The sequence below is a fragment of the Oncorhynchus clarkii genome, chromosome 26, assembly GCF_045791955.1.
Source record: "Oncorhynchus clarkii lewisi isolate Uvic-CL-2024 chromosome 26, UVic_Ocla_1.0, whole genome shotgun sequence".
NCBI classification, from domain to species: Eukaryota; Metazoa; Chordata; class Actinopteri; order Salmoniformes; family Salmonidae; genus Oncorhynchus; species Oncorhynchus clarkii.
Genome location: NC_092172.1, coordinates 13823568 through 13847791, shown reverse-complemented (window position 1 = coordinate 13847791; position 24224 = coordinate 13823568). Strand labels below are relative to the sequence as shown.

The following is a 24224-nucleotide window of genomic DNA, read 5'->3' as shown; positions in this document are numbered from 1 at the left end:
GAGAGAGAGAAAGAAAATACGACATTGGTGATGTTTGATCATGTTAGGAAGGAGGTTTGTATGGCACCATATACATGACCAGCTAATGTACAAGTCCATAATATCAACAAAAGGGCCAAATGGACATGGTACGGTAACCGTTTTAGGTGTAATTTTTTCCTTACGGTTTGTCATCAATAAAGTGTCTATGATCTGGTTAGGCCACATGAAATAACAAGTACTAGGTACAATATCTGACAATGCATCATGGTATATTTCTCTACAACTCTCCCAAGTCTGGGCAGAAACATCCAGACATACATAACGAAGGTTCTCCAATAACGCTGCTTCTTTCTACTGCATTTAAAAAGGCTTTAAAGCCATATAATAAAACTAATTCCTAAAACAAATAAAAAACTACTAGGCAGGTTGGGTTTATACCACAGTGACGAGGATTGCTGTTTATATGCTGGTGGTGCTACACATTGGGCTGTTTCAGGACCCAGCCATCCATCCATCCATCTGCCCCCAGTAACAGACAGGGGTGAAATCTACATTAGTTATAATTCAATACTAGACATATCCATAAAAATAAAACCTTGGTTGAGTAAAAATACATTGAAATATATGAATGACAAATAAAAATATTACTATAAAAGAAAAATGTCAATAACACATCACTTGAGAAGCGGGGAACATTTAGTCAAATGAACTGTCTGTCCCTTGATGCAAATTTCTTGAAAGTGATACTAATTGATTGGTTATTGGCAAAGTGTCCTATTAATTCAAACAAAGCCAACTATTGTTTAAACAGAAGTACAAATTATCCAGGAAGCTGTGAATTTGTTCAATTTGATTTGAAATAGCATGGGGATATCCTACCATAAGATCAATGTTATTTTCCAATCAACAGCCTTGGAGAACACCTACATAAAACATAGGCAGAAAAAAGCTAATGCAACATTGTGAAATGGGGTAAAATAACACATTGAGGTTACCACAAGTGTCTGCAAAACAAAGAAATTCAGCTAGAGGAATGCATAATGAGATCCTATAGGCTACTGGCAAAAAGTTTGTAAAAACCCCAAGATGGAAAGAAAAGATAAGCTATGTACCCACACACTTTACTGGCCATTCCTGTTCAAATTTGTCTGTTGTCAATGAGTGTCACTGTCAACAGTCTCATGAAAGCACCAAAGGGAGCAAGTATAATCCTCTTCTCTGTCAGCTAACACATTCAGTCCAGACAGACAGCACCTTGGCCCCTCCGAGAGGAAGCAGGGAGAAAGAAACTGCTCCTGAAAAAAAGCCAGTCAAAAGGAAGAGCCTTCTTGATCTTGCCCACAGTAATGTGATCTAAACATGTGACTTTGTAAATTATTTTTAACCAGATGTTGCTTCAGAAATTTGACTTTGCATTGTCGTTATCGATGGGGGAAAAAAAGAGAAAAAAACCTATGTTGGGTAAAAAGAGAGAAAAAGTGAAACCTTAAACAGTAATGGCAATGTTGTAATCCAAAGAGGGCTTTTTACATGTCTGTGTTGGTTTATTCAATCATTCGTTATCGCTTCTGTCCATCTATTCCAGGGATCAGTCTGGGGGAAGAAGCTCGTGCAGACGAAACCGTTCTCGAACATGTGGCCTCACATCCTCATTCTGGAGCACAGGAGACAGACTATATTAATACCACAGTGATATGAACCTAAACCAATGATTTAAAGAGATGATTTCTCTGTAGTGGCGAGAACATTTCATTTTGTAAAAGACTTTGGTAGTGGGCTACTAAAAATGAATGGTGGGGGCATCGCAAAGCACATGCCAATGACAGCTCAAGCATGTATGACTTACAAATAAACAAATTATTACTATCCAAGCATTAGTAAAACACGTTAAAAAAAATGTAGTTTGTATGTACCAGCTCAACAAGCTTCTCCAAGAACGGGACAAGCTTCAGGAGTTCGTTGTCATTTTTGTCCATGAACCAGCTCTCAATGGGAATCCCATTGGAAAGCTGTAGGGATATAGGAAGGTATACTCTGTATTGGATTGTACAACAGCATATATCAATTCTCTGAATATCATCTAAAATGCAAAAATAGGCTTAATTACGCTGTGCTAGGTTGGGTTACAGATTAGAGGTCGACCGATTATGATTTTTCAATGCCGATACCGATTATATTTATTTATTTGTAATAATGACAATTACAACAATACTGAATGAACACTTAACGTAATATAATACACCGATAAAATCAATTTAGCCTCAAATAAATAATAAAAACATGTTCAATTTGGTTTAAATAATGCAAAAACAAAGTGTTGGAGAAGAACGTAAAAATGCAATATGTGCTATGTAAAAAAGCTAACGTTTCAGTTCCTTGCTCAGAACATATGAAAGCTGGTGGTTCCTTTTAACATGAGTCTTCAATATTCCCAGGTAAGAAGTTTTAGGTTGTAGTTATTATAGGACTATTTCCCTCTATACCATTTGTATTTCATTAACCTTTGACTATTGGATGTTCTTATAGACACTTTAGTATTGCCAGTGTAACAGTATAGCTTCCGTCCCTCTCCTCGCTCCTCCCTGGGCTCGAACCAGCAACACAACGACAACAGCCACCATCGAAGCAGCGTTACCCATGCAGAGCCAGGGTAACAACCACCCCAAGGCTCAGAGCGAGTGACGTTTGAAACGCTATTAGCGCGCGCTAACTAGCTAGCCATTTCATTTCGGTTACACCAGCCTCATCTCGGGAGTTGATAGGCTTGAAGTCAAACAGCGCAATGCTTGACGCACAACGAAGAGCTGCTGGCAAAACGCACGAAAGTGCTGTTTGAATTAATGTTTACGCGCCTGCTTCTGACTACCACCGCTCAGTCAGATACTTGTATGCTCAGTCACATTATATGCAACACAGGACACACTAGATAATATCTAGTAATATCAACCATGTGTAGTTAACTAGTGATTAATTGTTTTTATAAGATAAGATTAATGCTAGCTAGCAATTTACCTTGGCTTACTGCATTCGTGTAACAGGCAGTCTCCTTTCGGAGTGCAACGAGAGGCAGATCGTTATTGCGTTGGACTAGTTAACTGTAAGGTAACAAGATTGGATCCCCAGAGCTGACAAGGTGAAAATTTGTCGTTCTGCCCCTGAACGAGGCAGTTAACCCACTGTTCCTAGGCCGTCATTGAAAGTAAGAATGTGTTCTTAACCGACTTGCCTAGTTAAATAAAAAGGTATAAATAAAAAAATATATAAAAAATAAAAATCGGTGCCCAAAAATACAGATTTCCAATTGTTATGAAAACTTGAAATCGGCCCTAATTAAATCGGTCAACCTCTATTACAGATGTCACTTGATGCTGAAAGGCTCACCTGATATGCAAAGGCTTGTGGTGAATTGTCAATGATGACAGTCTTGGACAGGTCTCTTCCAAGGATGTTCAGGTCCTTGATGTAGTTCCCTTGTACGCAGACACAATGCTCACGAAATAACCTGTGTCTAGGGTTAGTGGAGAGGAAAATAAATAAATCGTTAAGTCTAAAGGTCTGTTTATGAATATTTCAGTCAAAACAACAATGTTGACAACTGAACATCACATGCAGGCAGCACGTGTCCATTGCCCAGCCCCAAAACCACAATCAGACACAGCAACTGCAATCACATGCAAACAGAACACTATACATGCATGTCAAAGCTAAGGCTTGGTATTTATTACAAAAACACAGCTGATACTTCCAATGCATCTAAATTAAGGGGTAGAAAGAAACATGAGAAATAAACATGTAACTTACCTAACCAACTGTTTCTTGGGATCCAAGATGTTGAGCAACTTGTCTGCATAAACCTTCTTTGAGGCAGTGAAGAGAATGATCTAACAAGGAGAAGACAACTGAATACGTTTCTCATTTCAGCTTAAAGCAAGTAACTGCACTCTTTCCATATACTGTTACAATTAAATAGGAGAAAAGGAAGCCCAGTTTACCTCATAGATTTGAGTCATGCGCTCCAGGAACTCTCGAAAGAACGGCCTTAAACGCACATACACCTACAGACAAGCAAAGTATCAGTTATTTGTACAAAGTATTCAGAGGCCCCCGTTTCTCCTAGAAACTGATTCTGGATCTCCGACTTTCACCTGTGGCTGTCTACAATGGCACAGCTTTAGCACCCTCTGGTGGAAAAGTAATATGCTTAATTATGTCCCATTTAAAACAGAAACGCCTCAATGTCAAATCTCAAGGACTTCTGTATACCTGGTAAATGACATCTTGAAACAGGACCGGGAAGGTAAGTGCTGCATCGTCCAGCTCATTCAAGCTACAGTGCACCAATGTCTCATCCTGGTAGGAATCACAAAAATAGTTGTTATGGTGGTTTGCAACTTACAATACCTGTTAAGTGGAAGTACCATTTACAGTAAAAATAAATAAATGTTTGACCCGAAAAATGTGGTCGGAGGCTCCATACGGAAGGTGTGACAATTGCAGAGCCTCCGGAGGCTGTATTAACAAACTCACTTCCTTCACAACAGCTTACTCAACAGCCCGGATCTGCTCCGGGAAGCGCAAGAAGTATGAATGCCCTGACATCTGCAGAGGCCGTATCACTGTAAAATATGCACGGCCTATGCAGATGTCGGATTGAAGTATGAATGCCCTGACATCTGCAGAGGCCGTATCACTGTAAAATATGCACGGCCTATGCAGATGTCGGATTGAAGTGCATCATGTTATCATCACTCACCAGGTCGAGGACCAGGGAGAACTCTGGTGTACTGCGGGTCTTCAGTGGGAGGGCAGGCTTCCTGGTCAGCTGTTCCTCAGTCAGCGGAGGTACATGCTTGATGAAGAAATACCTGGACCAACCCAAATCAAACCGTTCAAAAAGGTAAATACAGGACTTGCAATGAAATCACACAACAAAAAAATTAAACGACACTGAACAAAAATATAAACGCAACATGTAAAGTGTTGGTCCCATGTTTCATGAGCTGAAATAAAAGATCCCAGAAAAGTTCCATGAGCACAAAAAGCTTAATACTCAAGTTGAGCACAAATTTGTTTACATCCCTGTTAGTGAGCATTTCTTTGCCAAGATAATCCATCCACCTGACAGGTGTGGCATATCAAGAAGCTGATTAAACAGCATGATCATTACACAGGTGCACCTTGTGCCGGGGACAAAAATAAACTCTAAAATGTGCAGTTGCCACAACAATGTCACAGTTGTCTCAAGTTAAGGAATCGTGCAGTTGGTATGCGGACTGCAGGTACAGTTGAAGTCGGAAGTTTACATACACCTTAGCCAAATACATTTACACAGTTTCACAATTCCTGACATTTAATCCAAGTAAAAATGTCCTATTTTAGGTCAGTTAGGATCACCACTTTATTTTAAGAATGCGAAAGGTCATAATAATAGTAGAGTGACTTATTTCAGCTTTAATTTCTTTCATCACATTCCCAGTGGGTCAGAAGTTTACATACACTCAATTAGTATCTGGTAGCATTGCCTTTAAATTGTTTAACTTGGGTCAAACATTTACGGTAGCCTTCCACAAGCTTCCCACAATAAGTTGGGTGAATTTTGGCCCATTCCTCCTGACAGTGCCGGTGTAATGGAGTCAGGTTTGAAGTCCTCCTTGATCGCAGACGCCTTTTCAGTTCTGCCCTCAAATTTCTATAGGATTGAGGTCAGGGCTTTGTAATGGCCACTCCAATACCGTGACTTTGTTTTCCTTCAGCCATCTTGCCACAACTTTGGAAGTATGCTTGGGGTTATTGTCCATTTGGAAGACCCATTTGCGACCAAGCTTTAACTTCCTGACTGATGTCTTGAGATGTTGCTTCAATATATCCACATCATTTTCCTACCTCATGATGCCATCTATTTTGTGAAGTGCACCAGTCCCTCCTGCAGAAAAGTACCACAACATGATGCTGCCACCCCCGTGCTTCACGGTTGGGATGGTGTTTTTCAGCTTGCAAGCCTCCTATTTTCCTCCAAACATAACATCATTATGGCCAAACAGTTCTATTTTTGTTTCATCAGACCAGAGGACAATTCGCCAAAAAGTACGATCTTTGTCCCCATGTACAGTTGCAAACCGTAGTCTAGCTTTTTCATGGCGGTTTTGGAGCACTGGCATCTTCCTTGCTGAGCAGCCTTTCAGGTTATGTCGATATAGGACTCGTTTTACTGTGGATATAGATACTTTTGTACCGGTTTCCTCCAGCATCTTCACAAGGTCCTTTGCTGTTGTCCTGGGATTGATTTGCACTTTTCACACCAAAGTACGTTCACCTTTAGGAGACAGAACACGTCTCCTTCCTGAGCAGTATGACGGCTGCGCGGTCCCATGGTGTTTATACTGGTGTTTGTACAGATGAACGTGGTACCTTCAGGTGTTTGGAAATTGCTCCCAAGAATCAACCAGACTTGTGGAGGTCTACAATTTTTTTTTCTGAGGTCTTGGATGATTTCTTTTGATTTTGCCATGTCGTCATGCAAAGAGGCACTGGGTTTGAAGGTAAGCTTTGAAATACATCCACAGGTACACCCCCAATTGACTCAAATGATGTCAATTAGCCTATCAGAAGCTTCCAAAGCCATGACATAATTTTCTGGAATTTTCCAAGCTGTTTAAGAACAAATTCTAATTTACAATGACAGCCAATCCAGGACAACTCTGGGGCAATTGTGCGCCGCCCACTGGGACTCCCGCGGCCGGATGTAATACAGCCTGCACATATGGTGCAGTCGGAAAGTATTCAGACCCCTTGACTTTTCCCACTTTGTTACATTACAGCCTTTAAAATGGATTACATTATCACATTTATTCAGACACATCACAAGTATTCAGACACATTGCTCAGAACTTTGTTGAAGCACCGTCGGCCTTCTTGGGTCTGACGCTACAAGCTTCACACACACACCCGTACTTGGGGAGTTTCTCACATTCTTCTCTGCAGATCCTATCGAGGATTGGATGGTTGGATTGGGAGCGTCACTGCACAACTATTTTCAGGTCTCTCCAGAGATGTTTGATCGGGTTCAAGTCCTGGCTGGGCCAAGGATATCCTGAAGTCACTTGTACCGAAGCCACTCCTGTGTTGTCTTGGCTGTGTGCCTAGGGTCGTTGTCCTGTTGGAAGGTGAACCTTCGCCCCAGTCTGAGGTCCTGAGCAGGTTTTCATCAAAGAGCTCTGCACATTGCTCCGTTCACCTTTCCCTCAATCCTGACTAGTCTCCCAGTCTCTGCCGGTGAAAAACATCCCCACAGCATGATGTTGCCACCACCATGCTACAGCGTAGGGATGGTGCCAGGTTTCCCCCAGACGTGACACTTGGCAATCAGGCCAAAGAGCTTAATCTTGGTTTCATCAGAGCAGAGAACTTTGTTTCTAATGGTCTGAAAATCCTTTAGGTGCCGTTTGGCAAACTCCAAGCGGGCTTTCATGTGTCTTTTACTGAAGAGTGGCTTCTGTCTGGCCACTCTACCATAAAGGCCTGATTTCTGGAGTGCTGCAGAGATTGGAGAACCTTCCAGAAGGACAACCATCTCCACAGAGGAAGTCTGTCAGAGTGACCATGGGTTCTTGGTCACCTCCCTGACCAAGGCCCTTCTCCACCGATTACTCAGTTTGGCAGGGCGGCCAGCTCTAGGAAGAGTCTTGGTGGTTCCAAACTTCTTCCATTTAAGAATGATGGAGGAATGATGTTATTGGGGACCTTCAATGCTGTAGACATTTTTTGCTACCTTTCCCCAGGTCTACGTCTCAACACAATCTGGTCTCGGAGCTCTACGGACAATTCCTTCAACCTCATGGCTTGGGATTTGCTCAGACATACTGTGGGACCTTACAGACAGGTGTGGGCCTTTCCAAATCATGTCCAACCAATTGAATTTACCACCAGAGCTCTCCAATCAAGTTGTAGAGACAACAAGGATGTTAAATGGAAACAGGATGCAAGAGAGTGCAGGTCGACCGATTAATCGGAATCGCCGATTAATTAGGGCCGATTTCAAGTTAACTGCCTCGTTCAGGGGCAGAAAGACAGATTGTCACCTTGTCGGCTCGGGGGATCCAATCTTGTAACCTTACAGTTAACTAGTCCAACGCAATAACGACCTGCCTCTCTCTCGTTGCACTCCACAAGGAGACGGACTGCCTGTTACGCAAATGCAGTAAGCCAAGGTAAGTTGTTAGCTAGCATTAAACTTATCTTATAAAAAACAATCATAATCACTAGTTAACTACACATGGTTGATGATATTACTAGATATTATATAGCGTGTCCTGTGTTGCATATAATCTGACTGAGCATACAAGTATCTAAGTATCTGACTGAGCGGTGGTAGGCAGAAGCAGGCGGGTAAACATCATTCAAACAGCACATTCGTGCGTTTTGCCAGCAGCTCTTCGTTGTGCGTCAAGCATTGCTCTGTTTATGACTTCAAACCTATCAACTCCCGAGATGAGGCTGGTGCGACCGAAGTGAAATGGCTGGCTAGTTAGCGCGCGCTAATAGCGTTTCAAACTTCACTCGCTCTGAGCCTTGGGGTGGTTGTTACCCTGGCTCTGCATGGGCAACGCTGCTTCGATGTGGTGGCTGTTGTCGTTGTGTTGCTGGTTCAAGCCCAGGGAGGAGCGAGGAGAGGGACGGCAGCTATACTGTTACACTGGCAATACTAAAGTGCCTATAAGAACAACCAATAGTCAAAGGTTAATTAATGAAATGCAAATGGTATAGAGGGAAATAGTCCTATAAAAACTACAACCTAAAACTTCTTACCTGGGAATATTGAAGACTCATGTTAAAAGGAACCACCAGCTTTCATATGTTCTCATGTTCTGAGCAAGGAACTGAAACGTTAGCTCTCTTACACAGCACATATTGCACTTTTACGTTCTTCTCCAACACTTTGTTTTTGCATAATTTAAACCAAATTGAACATGTTTCATTATCTACTTGAGGCTAAATTGATTTTATTGATGTATTATATTAAGTTAAAAATAAGTGTTAATTCAGTATTGTTGTAATTATTATTACAAATACATTTTTTAAAATAAATAAATTATATATATATATATATATATATATATTTTTTTTTTGAATCGGCCGATTAATCGGTATCGGCGTTGAAAAATCATAATCGGTCGACCTCTACAAGAGAGCACAATTTTCAGTCTCATAGCAAAAGGTCTGAATACTTATAAATAAGGTATGTTTTTTATTTGTAATACATTTGCAAAAATATCTAAACCTGTTTTCGCTTTGTCATTATGAGTTATTGTATGTAGATTAATGAGGAACTTTTTGTTACTTAATCCATTTTAGAATGCTGTAACGTAACAAAATGTGGAAAAAGGGAAGGGGTCTGATTGCATTCCGAATGCACTGTAGATACAGTGACAAGATCCTGAGGCCCATTGTCATGCCATTCAGCCGCTGCCATCACCTCATGTTTGAGCATAATTCACAACCCAGTTCTTCCATGGCCTGCATACTCACCAATTGAGCATGTTTGGGATGCTCTGGATTGACATGTATGACAGCATGTTCCAGTTCCCGCCAATATCCAGAAACTTCGCACAATCATTGAGGAGTGGGACAACCGGCCACAATCAACAGCCTGATCAACTCTATGCAAAGTACATGCGTCTCGAGGCAAATAGTGGTCACACCCTAATAACTGTGACTAACAGTTGCATGTCTGTATTCCTAGTCATGTGAAATCCATAGATTAGGGCCTAATGAATTGATTTCAATTGACTGATTTCCTTATATGAACTGTAACGCTTCGAAATTGTTGCAGATTGAGTTCATATTTTTGTTCAGTACATTTTCCTTTTTTATATTCACAAGATCAAAATGAATTCTAAGTATTCATATTTTGGCCTTAACTAAGGCTGGAATATTTTGCATAGAGGGAGCAGATTTGTACTTACGGATCAAAGACCTCCCAGTCCTCCTCGTATGTCCCCTCTGCAGTGGCTGTGGGCTGTGCATCCACATAGCCTCCTACTGGATGGGCGTCTGGGGCTGAGAGGATAGGAAGGAGGAGACCAAGAGAAATGGGCAGGAGAGAGAAGTGAGCATGATCCTTGTCCATAATGACATGGACTCTACACCAAGAAGACATTTCTTTATCTCCAGCTACCTGTGAGAGGCGGCATGTCTGTGACGACCTCCTCTTCCTCGATGGGTACTCCTGGAGGGTGTGGGGGCCGCAGGGGGGGCAGCATGTTGCTGGAGTAAAGGGGCATAGTCGTACACACTTCCACGGTGGTGGTGCCAGTGCAGTTGGGGGTCTCCTCCACCGTCTCCATGTCCAGCTGCTTGACAATCTCCTCAGCCTCCAACGCCTGGTCTGGGGAGTCCGAACATGACGTGGCTGAAAATTACATTAGATTACTATATTTATACTACTTATTACCGTAGTTCTGCAGGGAAGTTAGACTTGACCACAATATAAAAAATACAATAACATAAATGAGCATCATACAAGGTTGAATGAAGACCGAGGTAATATAGTAGGCCATTTACCAGTGCAGGGAGTAGAGACAAACATGGAACAATGTAGGCCAATCTAACATATTTTAAGTAAAGTTTCTGCAGAGTGGTTGGCACTCTTCGACCTAGCATCATTTTTGTGTATTACCATTTTTATTTGCTGGTGAGAAGAAGTTGAAGACTGGAGAGAAGATGGTTCCCAGGAGAGTGGTTCTAGGCGGACTGGTCAAAGTCTCTGCCGCCTCTTCCAGCTTCCCATTGGGCTTCACAGGCTTACTACTCGTGTCATGGTTCGTGTCATGGTTTGTCGCTTCTGTGGTTTAGGGTGAGGAGCAGGTAAGAACAACATGACGTCGCTTTATCAAGGCATGCAAACTCCTGTAAAAAGGCTTGTTGGTGTGCAAGGTATGATTACTGAACAGAATAACGTTTCACTCTTTTTCCAAACTCACCCCCGTTGACTGAGTTTCTCCTGCTGACCCTGGAGATGGTCCTCCTGGGGGCATCGCCACCTTGTGGTGTGGAAGAGATCAGGTTGTCATCTACGTCGCAGGTGAGCCGTGTCTTCTTTGCTGGGTTCTCCTGCTCTACCTGAAGTAGAAACACAACTCTCATATCAGAACTGATGGGAGGAGTATAACTTTAGAATAAAACCAAATGTTAAAATCTTAAAGTATTCAACATTTAATTTTGAATCTACCCACTAGCAGATGGCCAAAGGAATTCTGACTCATATCTGGTTGGATGTACAATGGACTTGTAGTATGCCAAGTGACAATGGTCCAAGACAAAGAACCCATATGCCTTCCCAGAGGGATTTTTTCTCTCCTGAAACATTGTTTCAGCCAACCCTAGCTACCTACTTGGGCTGCACGATTAATCGAATTCAGATAGAAATTGCGATATTGATGTGCAATATCCATATCACAAGAGGCTGCGATTCTCTACGTTCTTTCACACTCTAGACTACGGTACCGTCGCCAATAAGATTCCCTAGACTCCATTCACTCTCTACATGCACAGAGGATGGTGACCAATCACAAGCGGGCTCTCACTCTCTGTAAGTCATGCTGGCTAATCATAAGCATCCCACAGAGCACACAGTTAGATGCTGGTGAGGAGAGAAAGGGCTTTACCTCAGAAACATGAGTGCTGCTAATGCTAATGAGAACAGCGATTTGGTGCCAAAGGGGGCATCTTCAGTGGCCTGGCAGTATTCCAGTAACAGGCAAACCGTTGTCAACCAAATGCATGTGTTGTGCAAAAGTGCCTCAGTTGTAGCGACAACACAACAAATGCATTCAATCGTTCGAAAAACCATCCCCTACTTCACGACGATTGCATGGTGAAAAAACAAAAACGCCCGACAGCAACAAAGCCCCTCAGCCACAGCTAGTCACCTACGTCAAACAGGAACTGACGAGGGTAACACCCTACGAAAAAACATCCCGCAGGACACACAGAAATCACCCAGCCAAAGAAAGGATTCACATTTAGTCAGCAAAGCTTCCTATTAAAAAAAAATTTAACAATTAAAAGAGGAAAAACAAGCTGGACGGGACACAAGATTCCATCTCTCAAGTCACCATACCAACGCTGTATAGCAAAATGAAGGGATAAGTTGAAACAGAGCTCACATGATTATTACGTGACTACAACATAGGCCCGTCTTTGGTCTATTACAACATAGGGATAGAAATTGCCAGGGACCTCACAATGTGATATTAGCACTCTACTTTGGTGTTGATTCGTATGTATTGCGATTCGACACCGATTTTTATTGCTATTCAATGTGCCAAACATATTGCTTACCATATGTATGCTGCAGAGGGATAAGAGCCACGAGAAAACGAGTTGAGCAGGCAAGGAAATAAGTGATGAAAAACTAAAATGATTTAAAAAGATGTTGAACGAACTGTGAAGGGAAAATGCTGGAGTTTGTGCAAGTACAGCCAACTAGAGCAAAAATAATATTGTAAGAGTCAAAACAATTCGATATAGCGTTACAAATAACCCAATATGTAATTATCCCCCCCATCACTAATAATAACAACCAAGCCCTACATTAGTTTGACAGGAGGCTACATTTTATTGATAAGGAGATTCAACTGAAAGGTCTGTGCTTGCAAACATCATAGGCTACTTCCCCAGAGATAACAAGAAAAAAAACATAGCTCTGGGGTTAAGAGAAGCTTTAGTCGCTTGGGGCCTGAACGAGGAGCATTAAGTGTGCATAACGATCACGGTGTACACATGGTCAAGGCCATCGCGTTGAATGACTGGACCAGAATGCACCTTGTAAATTGGTAGGTTACATGTTTTTAAATGAACTTTGACTTATGATGTTTCAGCCTACTAATACATAAATACAATAATAAGCTTCCTATGAATAACAATATTGGAAAATATTAGCTTAATTTGGTTTTGTATTCATTTAGCACAGTATGTATTAACTCATGATCTCGTTTTAGAAATGATGTTTTCTACCCAGAAACGTGTTTTAAACATGTCTGATGGAATTACCAAGTTTTCACCCATGTGTTAGAAAAATCGCAATTTTAATATCCCAAAAAATTGCATTTATTATTTTTTCCCCCAATCATACAGCCCCACGACCTACTATCCTTCTACAATCTCTAGAGCCACCGCTAAAATTAGAACACTGCTGGAGTTCTACGACCAGCTGCATTCCACCATGCATTTCTAGGGAAACATGACACTGGGGGTACTGAAACAGACTTTACTTCTTACATCTGGACAGGGGCTAAATAAAGGTCTAGGGGGTGTGTGTGTGGGGTGCAAAAAGGTGCTGCTAGCATAACACGTTGCTAAGATGTTAAACTAAGGACTGCATGTAACTTTAGTGATCAAACAGCTGAGGAATATTTGAGGGGGGAATGTTACCATCCCGAGATGGCACCCTATTCACTATTTAGTGCCCTACTTTTGACCAAGACTCACAGGGCACTGGTCAAAAGTAGTGTACTATATAAGGAATAGGATGCCATTTCGGAGACATAACAGAGAGACGGCTCACCTTGACAGCATTTCCTCTGATTAATTTCTTAATGGTGGACAGCAGGCCTCTCCCGCCACCTGTCGGCGTGCACTCCTCCACTTCTGAATGCCTCCGCTTGGTTCGGGATGGGCGGGGCGCATGGGCAGGGCTCGACTGCTGAGATGCCTTCCGCATTCTCAGCCTCATTGTTTTAAGAGCCACATGTAAGACTGGAGGACAGATAGGGCAAAGGCGACAAATGGGGGGAAGATTGGGTGGGAAGAGAGAGAAAGGGGGGGAAAAACCATTAGTGTAAGACCTGATTTTCCCCCTCTTCATGGGTTCACAAAACATACAGCCTAACAGCTAAAAAGACGTGGACAAGCTGGTGATTTGAAAACCCTCAGTGAACAAAAAACACCAGCAGAAAAAGTGCTGCTGCTGCTAACATCTGCTTGCATTCAAGACACCATTTCCTTTGCATCACAGTACATCATTGCTGCCTCAGTGAGCCAAAGACCCATCACAAGGCCCGACAACTGAGTACGGTACTCAAGACTATTTCAGTGAATGTGTTTATCTAACAACTGACGGGACAAATTGATCAAAAAGTATGAGGACATTAGAGATAAGATGGACCTATGGTTTTCATTAACAAAAAAAACATGCAGAAGGAAAGTGATTTACTGTAAGTAACCACAGCTCTCTTCTCTCAAGGAGCACACACCCCCCCCCCCCCGCACCAGGCTGGGAAGACTGAATCTGCAATAGGTAAGCAGCTTGGTTTGAATAAATCAACTGTGGGAGCAATTATTAGGAAATGGAAGACATACAAGACCACTGATAATCTCCCTCGATCTGGGGCTCCACACAAGATCTCACCCCGTGGGGTCAAAATGATCACAAGAACGGTGAGCAAAAATCCCAGAACCACACGGGGGACCTAGTGAATGACCGGCAGAGAGCTGGGACCAAAGTAACAAAGCCTACCATCAGTAACACACTACGCCACCGGGGACTCAAATCCTGCAGTGCCAGACGTGTCCCCCTGCTTAAGCCAGTACATGTCCAGGCCCGTCTGAAGTTTGCTAGAGAGCATTTGGATGATCCAGAAGACGATTGGGAGAATGTCATATGGTCAGATGAAACCAAAATATAACTTTTTGGTAAAAACTCAACTCGTCATGTTTGGAGGACAAAGAATGCTGAGTTGCATCCAAAGAACACCATACCTACTGTGAAGCATGGGGGTGAAAACATCATGCTTTGGGGCTGTTTTTCTGCAAAGGGACCAGGACGACTGATCCGTGTAAAGGAAAGAATGAATGGGGCCACGTATCGTGAGATTTTGAGGGAAAACCTCCTTCCATCAGCAAGGGCATTGAAGATGAAACGTGGCTGGGTCTTTCAGCATGACAATGATCCCAAACACACCGCCTGGGAAACGAAGGAGTGGCTTCGTAAGAAGCATTTCAAGGTCCTGGAGTGGCCTAGCCAGTCTCCAGATCTCAACCCCATAGAAAATCTTTGGAGGGAGTTGAAAGTCCGTGTGGCCCAGCAAAAGCCCCAAAACATCACTGCTCTAGAGGAGATCTGCATGGAGGAATGGGCCAAAATAGCAGCAACAGTGTGTGAAAACCTTGTGAAGAATTACAGAAAACGTTTGACCTCTGTCGTTGCCAACAAAGGGTATATAACAAAGTATTGAGATAAACTTTTGTTATTGACCAAATACTTATTTTCCAACAATTTGCAAATACATTAATTTTAAAAAATCCTACCATGTGATTTTCTGGATTTTTTTTCTCATTTTGTCTTTCATAGTTGAAGTGTACCTATGATGAAAATTACAGGCCTCTCATCTTTTTAAGTGGGAGAACTTGCACATTTGGTGGCTGACAATACTTTTTTGCCCCACTGTATATTAAATTTGGGGACAGGTCGAAACATGCATGGACATTTAGCTAGCTTATCGTCCTGGGAGATAAACAGTGGGTTATTTTACCTGAAATGTTCATGGTCTTTTTTTTGCTGGATCTTTGTAGAATTTCAACCATTGTGAGTAATAATCTTAGTTTCTCTTCTCCAACAATTTTTCCACAAATAACAAATTAATGTGGTTTCCCTTTTTTTTTTATTTGATTCATCACTCCTCGTTTATTTCTCTGTGGATTTTATATGGCAACTTTAAGGTGCATTACTACAACCGAGTGGAGTGTGGACCTCATTCTTCTTTCAAATCACCCACATGGGTTAGAATGCTCCTAAACACCAACGAGGAGATGGGAAAGGCGGTACTTACAGCACTTCACGCATCTCAAATTGAACCAGGTTCTATTTTCGCACTTGGCTACAGACACCCATTGACGCGCAAGCTCTTGAGGAAATTATAAAGTGCATTTTGCAAAGCAAGTTTTGGTCAGCATCCTACATTACATAACTGGCTGAAAATGTGTTCAGACATGTCCAGGACCTCAGGCACCATGCCAAACAGTGGACACACAGCCCTCCCTATCCACCACTCCCATTGCACTGCAGAGAAACCCACTGCTTCACTACATCTGCATTACATTACCACGGGGCCTGGCCTAAAGAGTGAACACACTTTCTCAACAGATCGTAACATAACTAAATCCATTGACTTCTCAGATAAACCTTGAGGAATGTGAACACAACATCCTTTTTTCAGTCACTAATGTAAAGTTTCCATCCCATGTCAAAACATGTGATGGACAATTTTTTATTTCACTACCCACCTCAAATTAGCAGTTGATTACAGGGCAGGGTTCCGGGAAACGTATGTGCCTTCAACAATATTTACATAGACACAAGACAAGTAGCCAAGTAGCCAGACTTATTCAATACAAGTCACAGGAAGAATTATTTCCAAATGAACACTAGTCTTCACCATGACGAAGCAACAGCTGTTATGTTGAAATAGCATAACAGGGATGTTATGTGGTACTATTGATGTAATATGACAGCATTAGTGTCCTTGTAATGACTGCAAGCCCCATGGGCACAGGGGTGCCAGTGTGAGCAATGCAATGCAGAGGTTAGCTACAAATCAGATTAAAAAGGCTTCAAATCCAGAGACTAAAAAAAAAATGTTACGCCTAGATAATAATATAGCCAGTAAATAAGATTATTTACGAATGAAAGAACAACCTAGCTCTTGGTTAGGCTAAGCCAGGCATCAAACAAGGCCCGTGGACCGAATCCAGCCGGCGCACTGATTTGGGGTGTCAATTCATTTTGGCCCGCTTTCCATACCGCCCATGATGCACTGCACTACAAGTCACAGGAAGCACTGCCAACACGATGCACACCAAACCGCAGTGCATTGCCACACACACAAAAATGCTGTATCACTAAATGGCAGTGACCGAATCTACCGGACCGAAAGTTTAAAGGTGTGGTAGGCCATGTCAAGTGTCAGTTCCAACTGATCATTGCGGTAGCCTACAGAAAACAATCTTTGTTGGCATTTATTTAAGCGTAAGAACGAATAACCAAAATGCCAAACATTTCAATAAAACACCATGCAAAGGAGAAATGTAGGCCTACGACAGCATTTGAGCAGTAGGCTAGGCTACAACTACCTAGTTATGTTTTTGTTATTTGGAGTTAAATCACATCTGCAAGCATAGCAGCAAAGGCTGGACAAATATTATTTAATATGTTAAAATGCTATAAAGCATCCTATGCACATAAGTGGTTTTTATAAAGAGCCCTATTTTTTGAGAGAAAAATATGTCCAGTTTGGGTCGTGGTTGTAGGCACGGTTTTTGTAAAAACAAACTATAAGCTGTGGTTTTTTTTCTTCCAATATGGCCCATGTGCTGATTGAGTTTGATACCCCTGGGCTAAACCATACAAAGAGCAAGCAAATCTTCCAATGCAGCAGAAACGTCATGCCTCAATTGTGCCAACAGAACTCAGCATGGATGCAAGAGCCAATGAAGACGAATCACACATACAGTTCCTCCAGTCATAGCATGCCTATTTTTTACCATCTCAAAGCATGACTCATTCACAGCTTCCAACAACCCAAGGCTACAGCCGGTAGCACCAGAAACACTATACTGGGAGAAGAGGATTTCCTTATTTCTCTTTCTTTCTAAGAACAAAGGACATCTATGGATATATAATACACACATCAAATTTGTGGATAAAGCTATATTTCAAAAAAGTATAGTAGACTATCCATTTTCACTGCCCCCAGATTTCTGAAATTACAACCAGCTGTTACACATGCTACAAAGAAAACAACCTCTATAGTAGCTAGATGCTAGCTACTCACACATACACACCATTATACTAGAGTGCTTTCTAAAAACAAATGTAAAAAAATTATTTGAAGATGTGAGAACCATTGAAAATGCCTCATGCACTCAAAGCGGTGTGACCGTGCAGTAAGTTGTTAAAGATGTAAACGGGTATTACCTCATTTTATCCTGGCTCAGTTTACCCTAATGTAGGGTTATTCAACTAAATTCTTACGGGGCCTAATTTGTAGCATATCTCAGATGACCAGCATCAAATTCTGTCCCATTTTCAATTTCTTCATTATTTTACTTGTCTACTTCTGTTATTTTTGTATTATTATTATTTTTTTGATATATGTCAGATGACTCGTTTTTGCAGAGCAGTCTCTCTCCATACCGCATCATGGGTGCGTTAATGAAAAAGAACCACCTCTGTAGGGGCTAACTTTACAACATTTTATGAGTTTGCTTTCAGTTCATCTAAACTCCAACATCACAGGAGTGATTTGTACTAATGGCTGAATATAGTTGCGCAGTGAAGGGAAAATGGAAGGTTTTGTTTGAGCTTAAATCAGGAGAAAATAACATTTTGAAAGTCTGTTTTACCAATCATGTCAATGGCTGTTTCATCCCTCCCCTGTAGTCCCAAATTAAGTCAATTCAATTGATTGAAGATGTCACCAAAACAAAACGTGATACGAGCTCAAGCATTTTCACTAGATATTTGTTGGCTTTCTTGTGGCGGCAATCACGGAGAAAAGCAACCATCTCCTCCCAAAGATCACAATGCTCTCGAGCGCATTACCCTTTCTTAGCCATCGAACATCATTGCGTAAAAATAGATCACGATGCTCAGCAGACAACAAAACAAGCAATGTTGCAGGCTAGGATGTTGATCGGATAAAGTTAATGGTAGTTTAACTCACAGCCGAGTTAAGCACAAAACACGCTCTGGTGTAGTGATCTCATCTGTGGTGAAGGAGCCGATAGGCGGGCAGAAAGACCCTGTACCCCTGTTAGCAGCGCTGACTGGCTGTAACTGGTATGTTAGGTGATATTAATTGACAGCACTTAATGGGCAGGACTACAGGAAAACATTTCTTCCATTGGAGAATATTGAACGAGGGCTCCTTTTGGTACTAAAAATCAAATTTTTGCTGGAAATGGTTTGCTTTTTTTTATATGAATGTTCAGAAATGTATCAAAGGGCCATTCTAAGGGCCAGTTGAATAGCCCTGCTCTAGAGTATGACCAAATTAATCATTTTCCAAGGAATGCATGAAAAGTTCAGTTAAATTGTTTGCATCAAGACCAATCTTGAGTTGATCTGGTTTCCAAACTGAGTATTAATATTCAGTTTGGATTAACCACCAACACTCCATGTTACTCACCAATATGATGTGTTCAAAATGTGAGCTTGCGTAATGTAGTAACACATTGTCCACATCAAGGAAGGTAACGCAATCTAAAATAATAAAATATGGCAACTTCAATATTTTAATTTAGTATGACAAACTCAGATGCACAATTTAAGTTGTGTAGCACTTATTTCTCAATGCCAGAAATGTATATAGATTTAGAGCACCCCAAGAAAACATTCCCAAATTACAAACTGTTACACCAATTGTTATATTATAATGTTGATCAAACTCAACTTTTAGAGGTATCCAAATAAACTAACTTCAGAAAGAAAATACCACAACGCCCCACGGTCAGCGTCACACGATGAATGTAAAACTTTGTAAAAAGTGGGATTAGTGAGGGAATAAACTGGGCATTTACTCAATTTGCAGGTCACATTTCATCCCTGAGAACTTCCACAGCTATCAACAATGGAAGGAGTATTTCCGCAAGAAGTTGCTTCTCAAAGTGGATGGTGCACCTACCATCAATGTGGCTTTAAAGCATCTCAAAACAGGCAGCAACACCAGCCGAGCATGAGCATTATCATGGGCTTCAGTTAGCATGGAAGTCAAGCAGGTAAGTGAAAGAGCTATGCTAACGTTAGCTAGCTTTAACAGATTTAGCTCACATCATCTAAATAACACTGAAAACTAACATGCTTTAGTTTAGTTCACGCAAATATGTTGACACAAATACATATTTCCACATATAATTGATTAAATTACATTTATTCTATAAAGATTGTAATTGTGTCAATATTTTAGAAAATGTGTTTTCCATATTAAAGAGGAAGTGCCACAAACCGCTCACCATATACAGTAGGCTACAGGCAATGTGTTCCTCCACCGTGTACAGTAGGCTACAGGCAATATGTTCCTCCACCGTGTACAGTAGGCTACAGGCAATATGTTCCTCCACCGTGTACAGTAGACTACAGGCAATGTGTTCCTCCACCGTGTACAGTAGGCTACAGGCAATATGTTCCTCCACCGTGTACAGTAGGCTACAGGCAATATGTTCCTCCACCGTGTACAGTAGGCTACAGGCAATATGTTCCTCCACCGTGTACAGTAGGCTACAGGCAATATGTTCCTCCACCGTGTACAGTAGGCTACAGGCAATGTTCCTCCATCATGTACAGTAGGCTAGACAATGTTCCTCCACCGTGTACAGTAGGCTACAGGCAATGTGTTCCTCCACCGTGTACAGTAGGCTACAGGCAATATGTTCCTCCACCGTGTACAGTAGGCTACAGGCAATATGTTCCTCCGCCGTGTACAGTAGACTACAGACAATGTTCCTCCACCGTGTACAGTAGGCTACAGGCAATATGTTCCTCCACCGTGTACAGTAGGCTAGACAATGTTCCTTCACCATGTACAGTAGGCTACAGGCAATGTGTTCCTCCACCGTGTACAGTAGGCTACAGGCAATATGTTCCTCCACCGTGTACAGTAGGCTACAGGCAATATGTTCCTCCACCGTGTACAGTAGGCTACAGGCAATATGTTCCGCCACCGTGTACAGTAGGCTACAGGCAATATGTTCCTCCACCGTGTACAGTAGGCTACAGGCAATATGTTCCGCCACCGTGTACAGTAGGCTAGACAATGTTCCTCCATCATGTACAGTAGACTACAGGCAATATGTTCCTCCACCGTGTACAGTAGGCTACAGGCAATATGTTCCTCCACCGTGTACAGTAGGCTACAGGCAATATGTTCCTCCACCGTGTACAGTAGGCTACAGGCAATATGTTCCTCCACCGTGTACAGTAGGCTACAGGCAATATGTTCCGCCACCGTGTACAGTAGGCTAGACAATGTTCCTCCATCATGTACAGTAGACTACAGGCAATATGTTCCTCCACCGTGTACAGTAGGCTACAGGCAATATGTTCCTCCACCGTGTACAGTAGGCTAGACAATGTTCCTTCACCATGTACAGTAGGCTACAGGCAATGTGTTCCTCCACCGTGTACAGTAGGCTACAGGCAATATGTTCCTCCACCGTGTACAGTAGGCTACAGGCAATATGTTCCTCCACCGTGTACAGTAGGCTACAGGCAATATGTTCCGCCACCGTGTACAGTAGGCTAGACAATGTTCCTCCATCATGTACAGTAGACTACAGGCAATATGTTCCTCCACCGTGTACAGTAGGCTACAGGCAATATGTTCCTCCACCGTGTACAGTAGGCTACAGGCAATATGTTCCTCCACCGTGTACAGTAGGCTACAGGCAATATGTTCCTCCACCGTGTACAGTAGGCTACAGGCAATATGTTCCTCCCCCAAGTGAATCATAGAAATTACAATCTTGCGTTCAGGGCTTTCCTTATATGCGGGGAGCATAAATTGTAAACAAATATATTTTAGAGTTAAAACCCATGTATATTTAAGCAGTAAGGCACAAGGGGGTGTAGTAATGTCCAATATACCATAACCATGGGCTGTTCTTGAGCACGATGCAACACGGAAAGCCTGGATACAGCCCTAGTGGTATATTGGCCATATACCACGAGGTGCTTTATTGCTATTATTGCCCTGAATGCCGATTGGCTGAAAACTGTGGTTTTTCATACTGTATACCACGGCTACGACACTACATGTATTTTTACTGGTCTAATTGCTACCTGAATTGGGGGCTCTAGAAAGAGTACCCATAGTGACTGCAGCAGCCCATTCATTCGACCTCACTAGTAATCGTTTGGTGGTGGCGGTGCATCGTTCCATAACAAGTGGAAGGTATGGTTAGATGAGGGGATGGTCGATCAACATTGGTGGCAAGTGGGAACACCACGCACACTTCATTGAAATAGCTAGTTAGCTAACTAGACAGTCTTCTGACAAGTTAATCGAATTGTCACTGTTCAAAATGTTACTGACTCCTTCGTATAATGGGTCAAAGCTGGTTACAATTCAAAAGAAAACATGTTAAGCTTTCGCATTTGTTCCACAGCTAACCTAACCAACTAACTTTTTCTATGTCCATGGACGGGCAGCCCTAAGCAGGCTTGTATACACAAAGTGGGCGGGAAATTAAAGCTTGCTACCGACCACTCTTGTCCAGGTAGAAGGCCGTAAAAGCAGGACGCCAATAGTAACTAACTAGCTAAACATCACGCCAGTTCGCTGCTAGCAAGTAACGAATATCGTTCGAAAGTAGCGCGCGATGTTAGTACACGTTAGCTAGCCGTGGCGGCTACCCCGCTAGCTAGCAAAAAACACAGCACCTAGATAACTAGCTACTGTACCTGCCATTTCTCACTGTCCACTTTCAACTGAGAAATGTTAGCGGTTTAGCTATGCAGTTAGCTGTTAGAACATCTAGCTAACGAAATTAAACTTAGGCTGTGAGAGGTTGGACAAGCAATATTTAGCCCCTTCTGCCCGGAGGCACATTTGACTAGCTAACTAACATTAGCTAAACTTAATTAGCTAGCACTACTACCTAAACTTTGCTAGCTGATTAGTTAGCTACCTAGCTTGGCAACATGGATCTAGTCAATTAGCTGTTTTAGGCAATAGTTAGCCAAGACTGTTGTAAATGTAGAAGAAATCAAACCAACATTTACAACAAAATTCAGTAATTTTCCGCTGCGAAATGGTTACATGTTATCAAACCAGGAGGCCGAGATTGTTGCAAGACATAGGGTCAAATTGGCTGGCTAGCTACTGTAGATAGTTTTTGTCCATGCCTTGGGGGCGAGAAATGAAAATATTTATTTGTACGTCATTCACACATGCTGAAAGACGCTTGAAATAATCCCTACTTACTTTACAGTACTCCACCTTATCTAGAAAGCGAGTTGACTGATCAAGCACTGCTGGCTGCCACGGTGCGGACAGCAACTGCTTCTTCTTTTTCTTCTTATTTCCTCTCTGCTTTGCTGTTTTTATGAACGGTCTAGTAGCTGATACTGCGAAGTGCTCCCAGACGCCATTTCCCGCCTCCTCACCCACACTCTCTCGATGGCAGATACCCGGATGACAGAGGACCGCTTGAGCCAGAGGCGTCAATGAGATGGTTCGTTTATCTGGCCCGGGTTATCCCGGTGAGAGGAATTTGTTCGGGTGAAGTGATTGCATTCATTGTGGAACCGGACTGCTTCCGGGCGTGAGCCAGGTGCCCCGCTCTGGCCGACAGCGAGTCGGCTCAAAACAAAAGTAACGTTATTAAGCACGAGTTCTAAGTCGAGTTTTGTGTTTTCACATTCAACAGTGATTGCTTTGGATAAAAACCCTTTACCTGCCTTCCCAATGAAAACTAAAAAAGAGATGTATGTTTCTGGACGATGCACCATGCTGACATGACCAAACGGCGCAGATTACTGTCTGATTTGAGAAGGGCGCTCCACCCTCCCGCTTTCGCCCTATGATGTGCCGGGCCATTGCCCGGTTCAACCCGGGCCAGCGTAATATAACTCCGTTTCCTTTGCTTGTGCACATGAACTCACACCCCTTTTATTTGAAAAACAGTAGTCCAGAGATACTCTGACAGTACATACCGTTACCTGGTCCTGAATTGCCCGAGCACCCATGCGTGTGGTTATTTTCGAGGTCTCTTCCCTCCCGGGTATTTTCTTGCAATTGCTTGATCTTTTGGGGTCTTCTATGCAGACTAATAACGCTTACGAATGTTGAAAAAAAGAGCGAGTAAAATACTAGAAATGTTACGGTGGCTTTATGGGCATTTGAACTAAATCAAGATAATCTGGTGATATGGATTTTATTACAAGAGAGAGGCTTCTGGTAACACTAACATAGTATACACTCAGTAAACAAAACATTAAGCACACCTTCTCTTTCCATAACAGACTGACCAGGTGAAAGCTATGATCCCGTATTGATTTCACTTGTTAAATCCACTTCAATCACGGCAGACGAATGGGAGGAGACAAGGTTTAATAATCCTTCTTTGACCTGAGACATGGATTGTGTATGCGTGCCATTCAGTGGGTGAAGGGGCAAGGCAAAAACATTTAAGTGACTTTGAACAGGATATGCCAGGCGCAACAGTTTGTGTCAAGAACGGCAACGCTG

At 42.3% G+C, this 24224-nt stretch overlaps 1 protein-coding gene across 2 annotated transcripts; it reads right to left on the bottom strand.

The window, feature by feature from the left end:
• Positions 1-1351: 1351 nt before the first annotated feature.
• LOC139385003 (CTD small phosphatase-like protein 2-B) lies at positions 1352-23177 on the bottom strand. 2 transcript variants are annotated; one of them, XM_071129972.1, is made up of 14 exons: positions 22959-23145; positions 19167-19240; positions 13547-13737; positions 10962-11100; positions 10658-10822; positions 10157-10390; positions 9945-10038; positions 4736-4847; positions 4246-4332; positions 3975-4037; positions 3784-3863; positions 3364-3490; positions 1896-1991; positions 1352-1636 (listed from the first exon to the last, which is right to left on the bottom strand). In XM_071129972.1, the coding sequence occupies exons 3-14, from the start codon at positions 13712-13714 to the stop codon at positions 1571-1573; spliced, it is 1431 nt and encodes a 476-aa protein (XP_070986073.1). In that variant the 5' UTR covers positions 13715-13737; positions 19167-19240; positions 22959-23145; the 3' UTR covers positions 1352-1570. The 2 variants fall into 2 exon arrangements, with proteins under 2 accessions (XP_070986073.1, XP_070986072.1); XM_071129971.1 differs by lacking the exon at positions 19167-19240 and having other exon boundaries at positions 1353-1636; positions 22959-23177.
• Between the last annotated feature and the right edge of the window lie 1047 nt (positions 23178-24224).

What these genes read in the sequence shown, in the direction of transcription:
- LOC139385003 (XM_071129971.1), bottom strand. Translation starts at nt 13,714, where the DNA reads ATGAGGCTGAGAATGCGGAAGGCATCTCAGCAGTCGAGCCCTGCCCAT. An exon ending in CTCACCAGCAAATAAAAATG is followed by an intron (nt 10,391 to 10,657) that starts GTAATACACAAA and finishes TGTAATTTTCAG; the next exon opens with CCACGTCATGTTCGGACTCC. An exon ending in TTCAAGATGTCATTTACCAG is followed by an intron (nt 4,038 to 4,245) that starts GTATACAGAAGT and finishes GCTTGTCTGTAG; the next exon opens with GTGTATGTGCGTTTAAGGCC.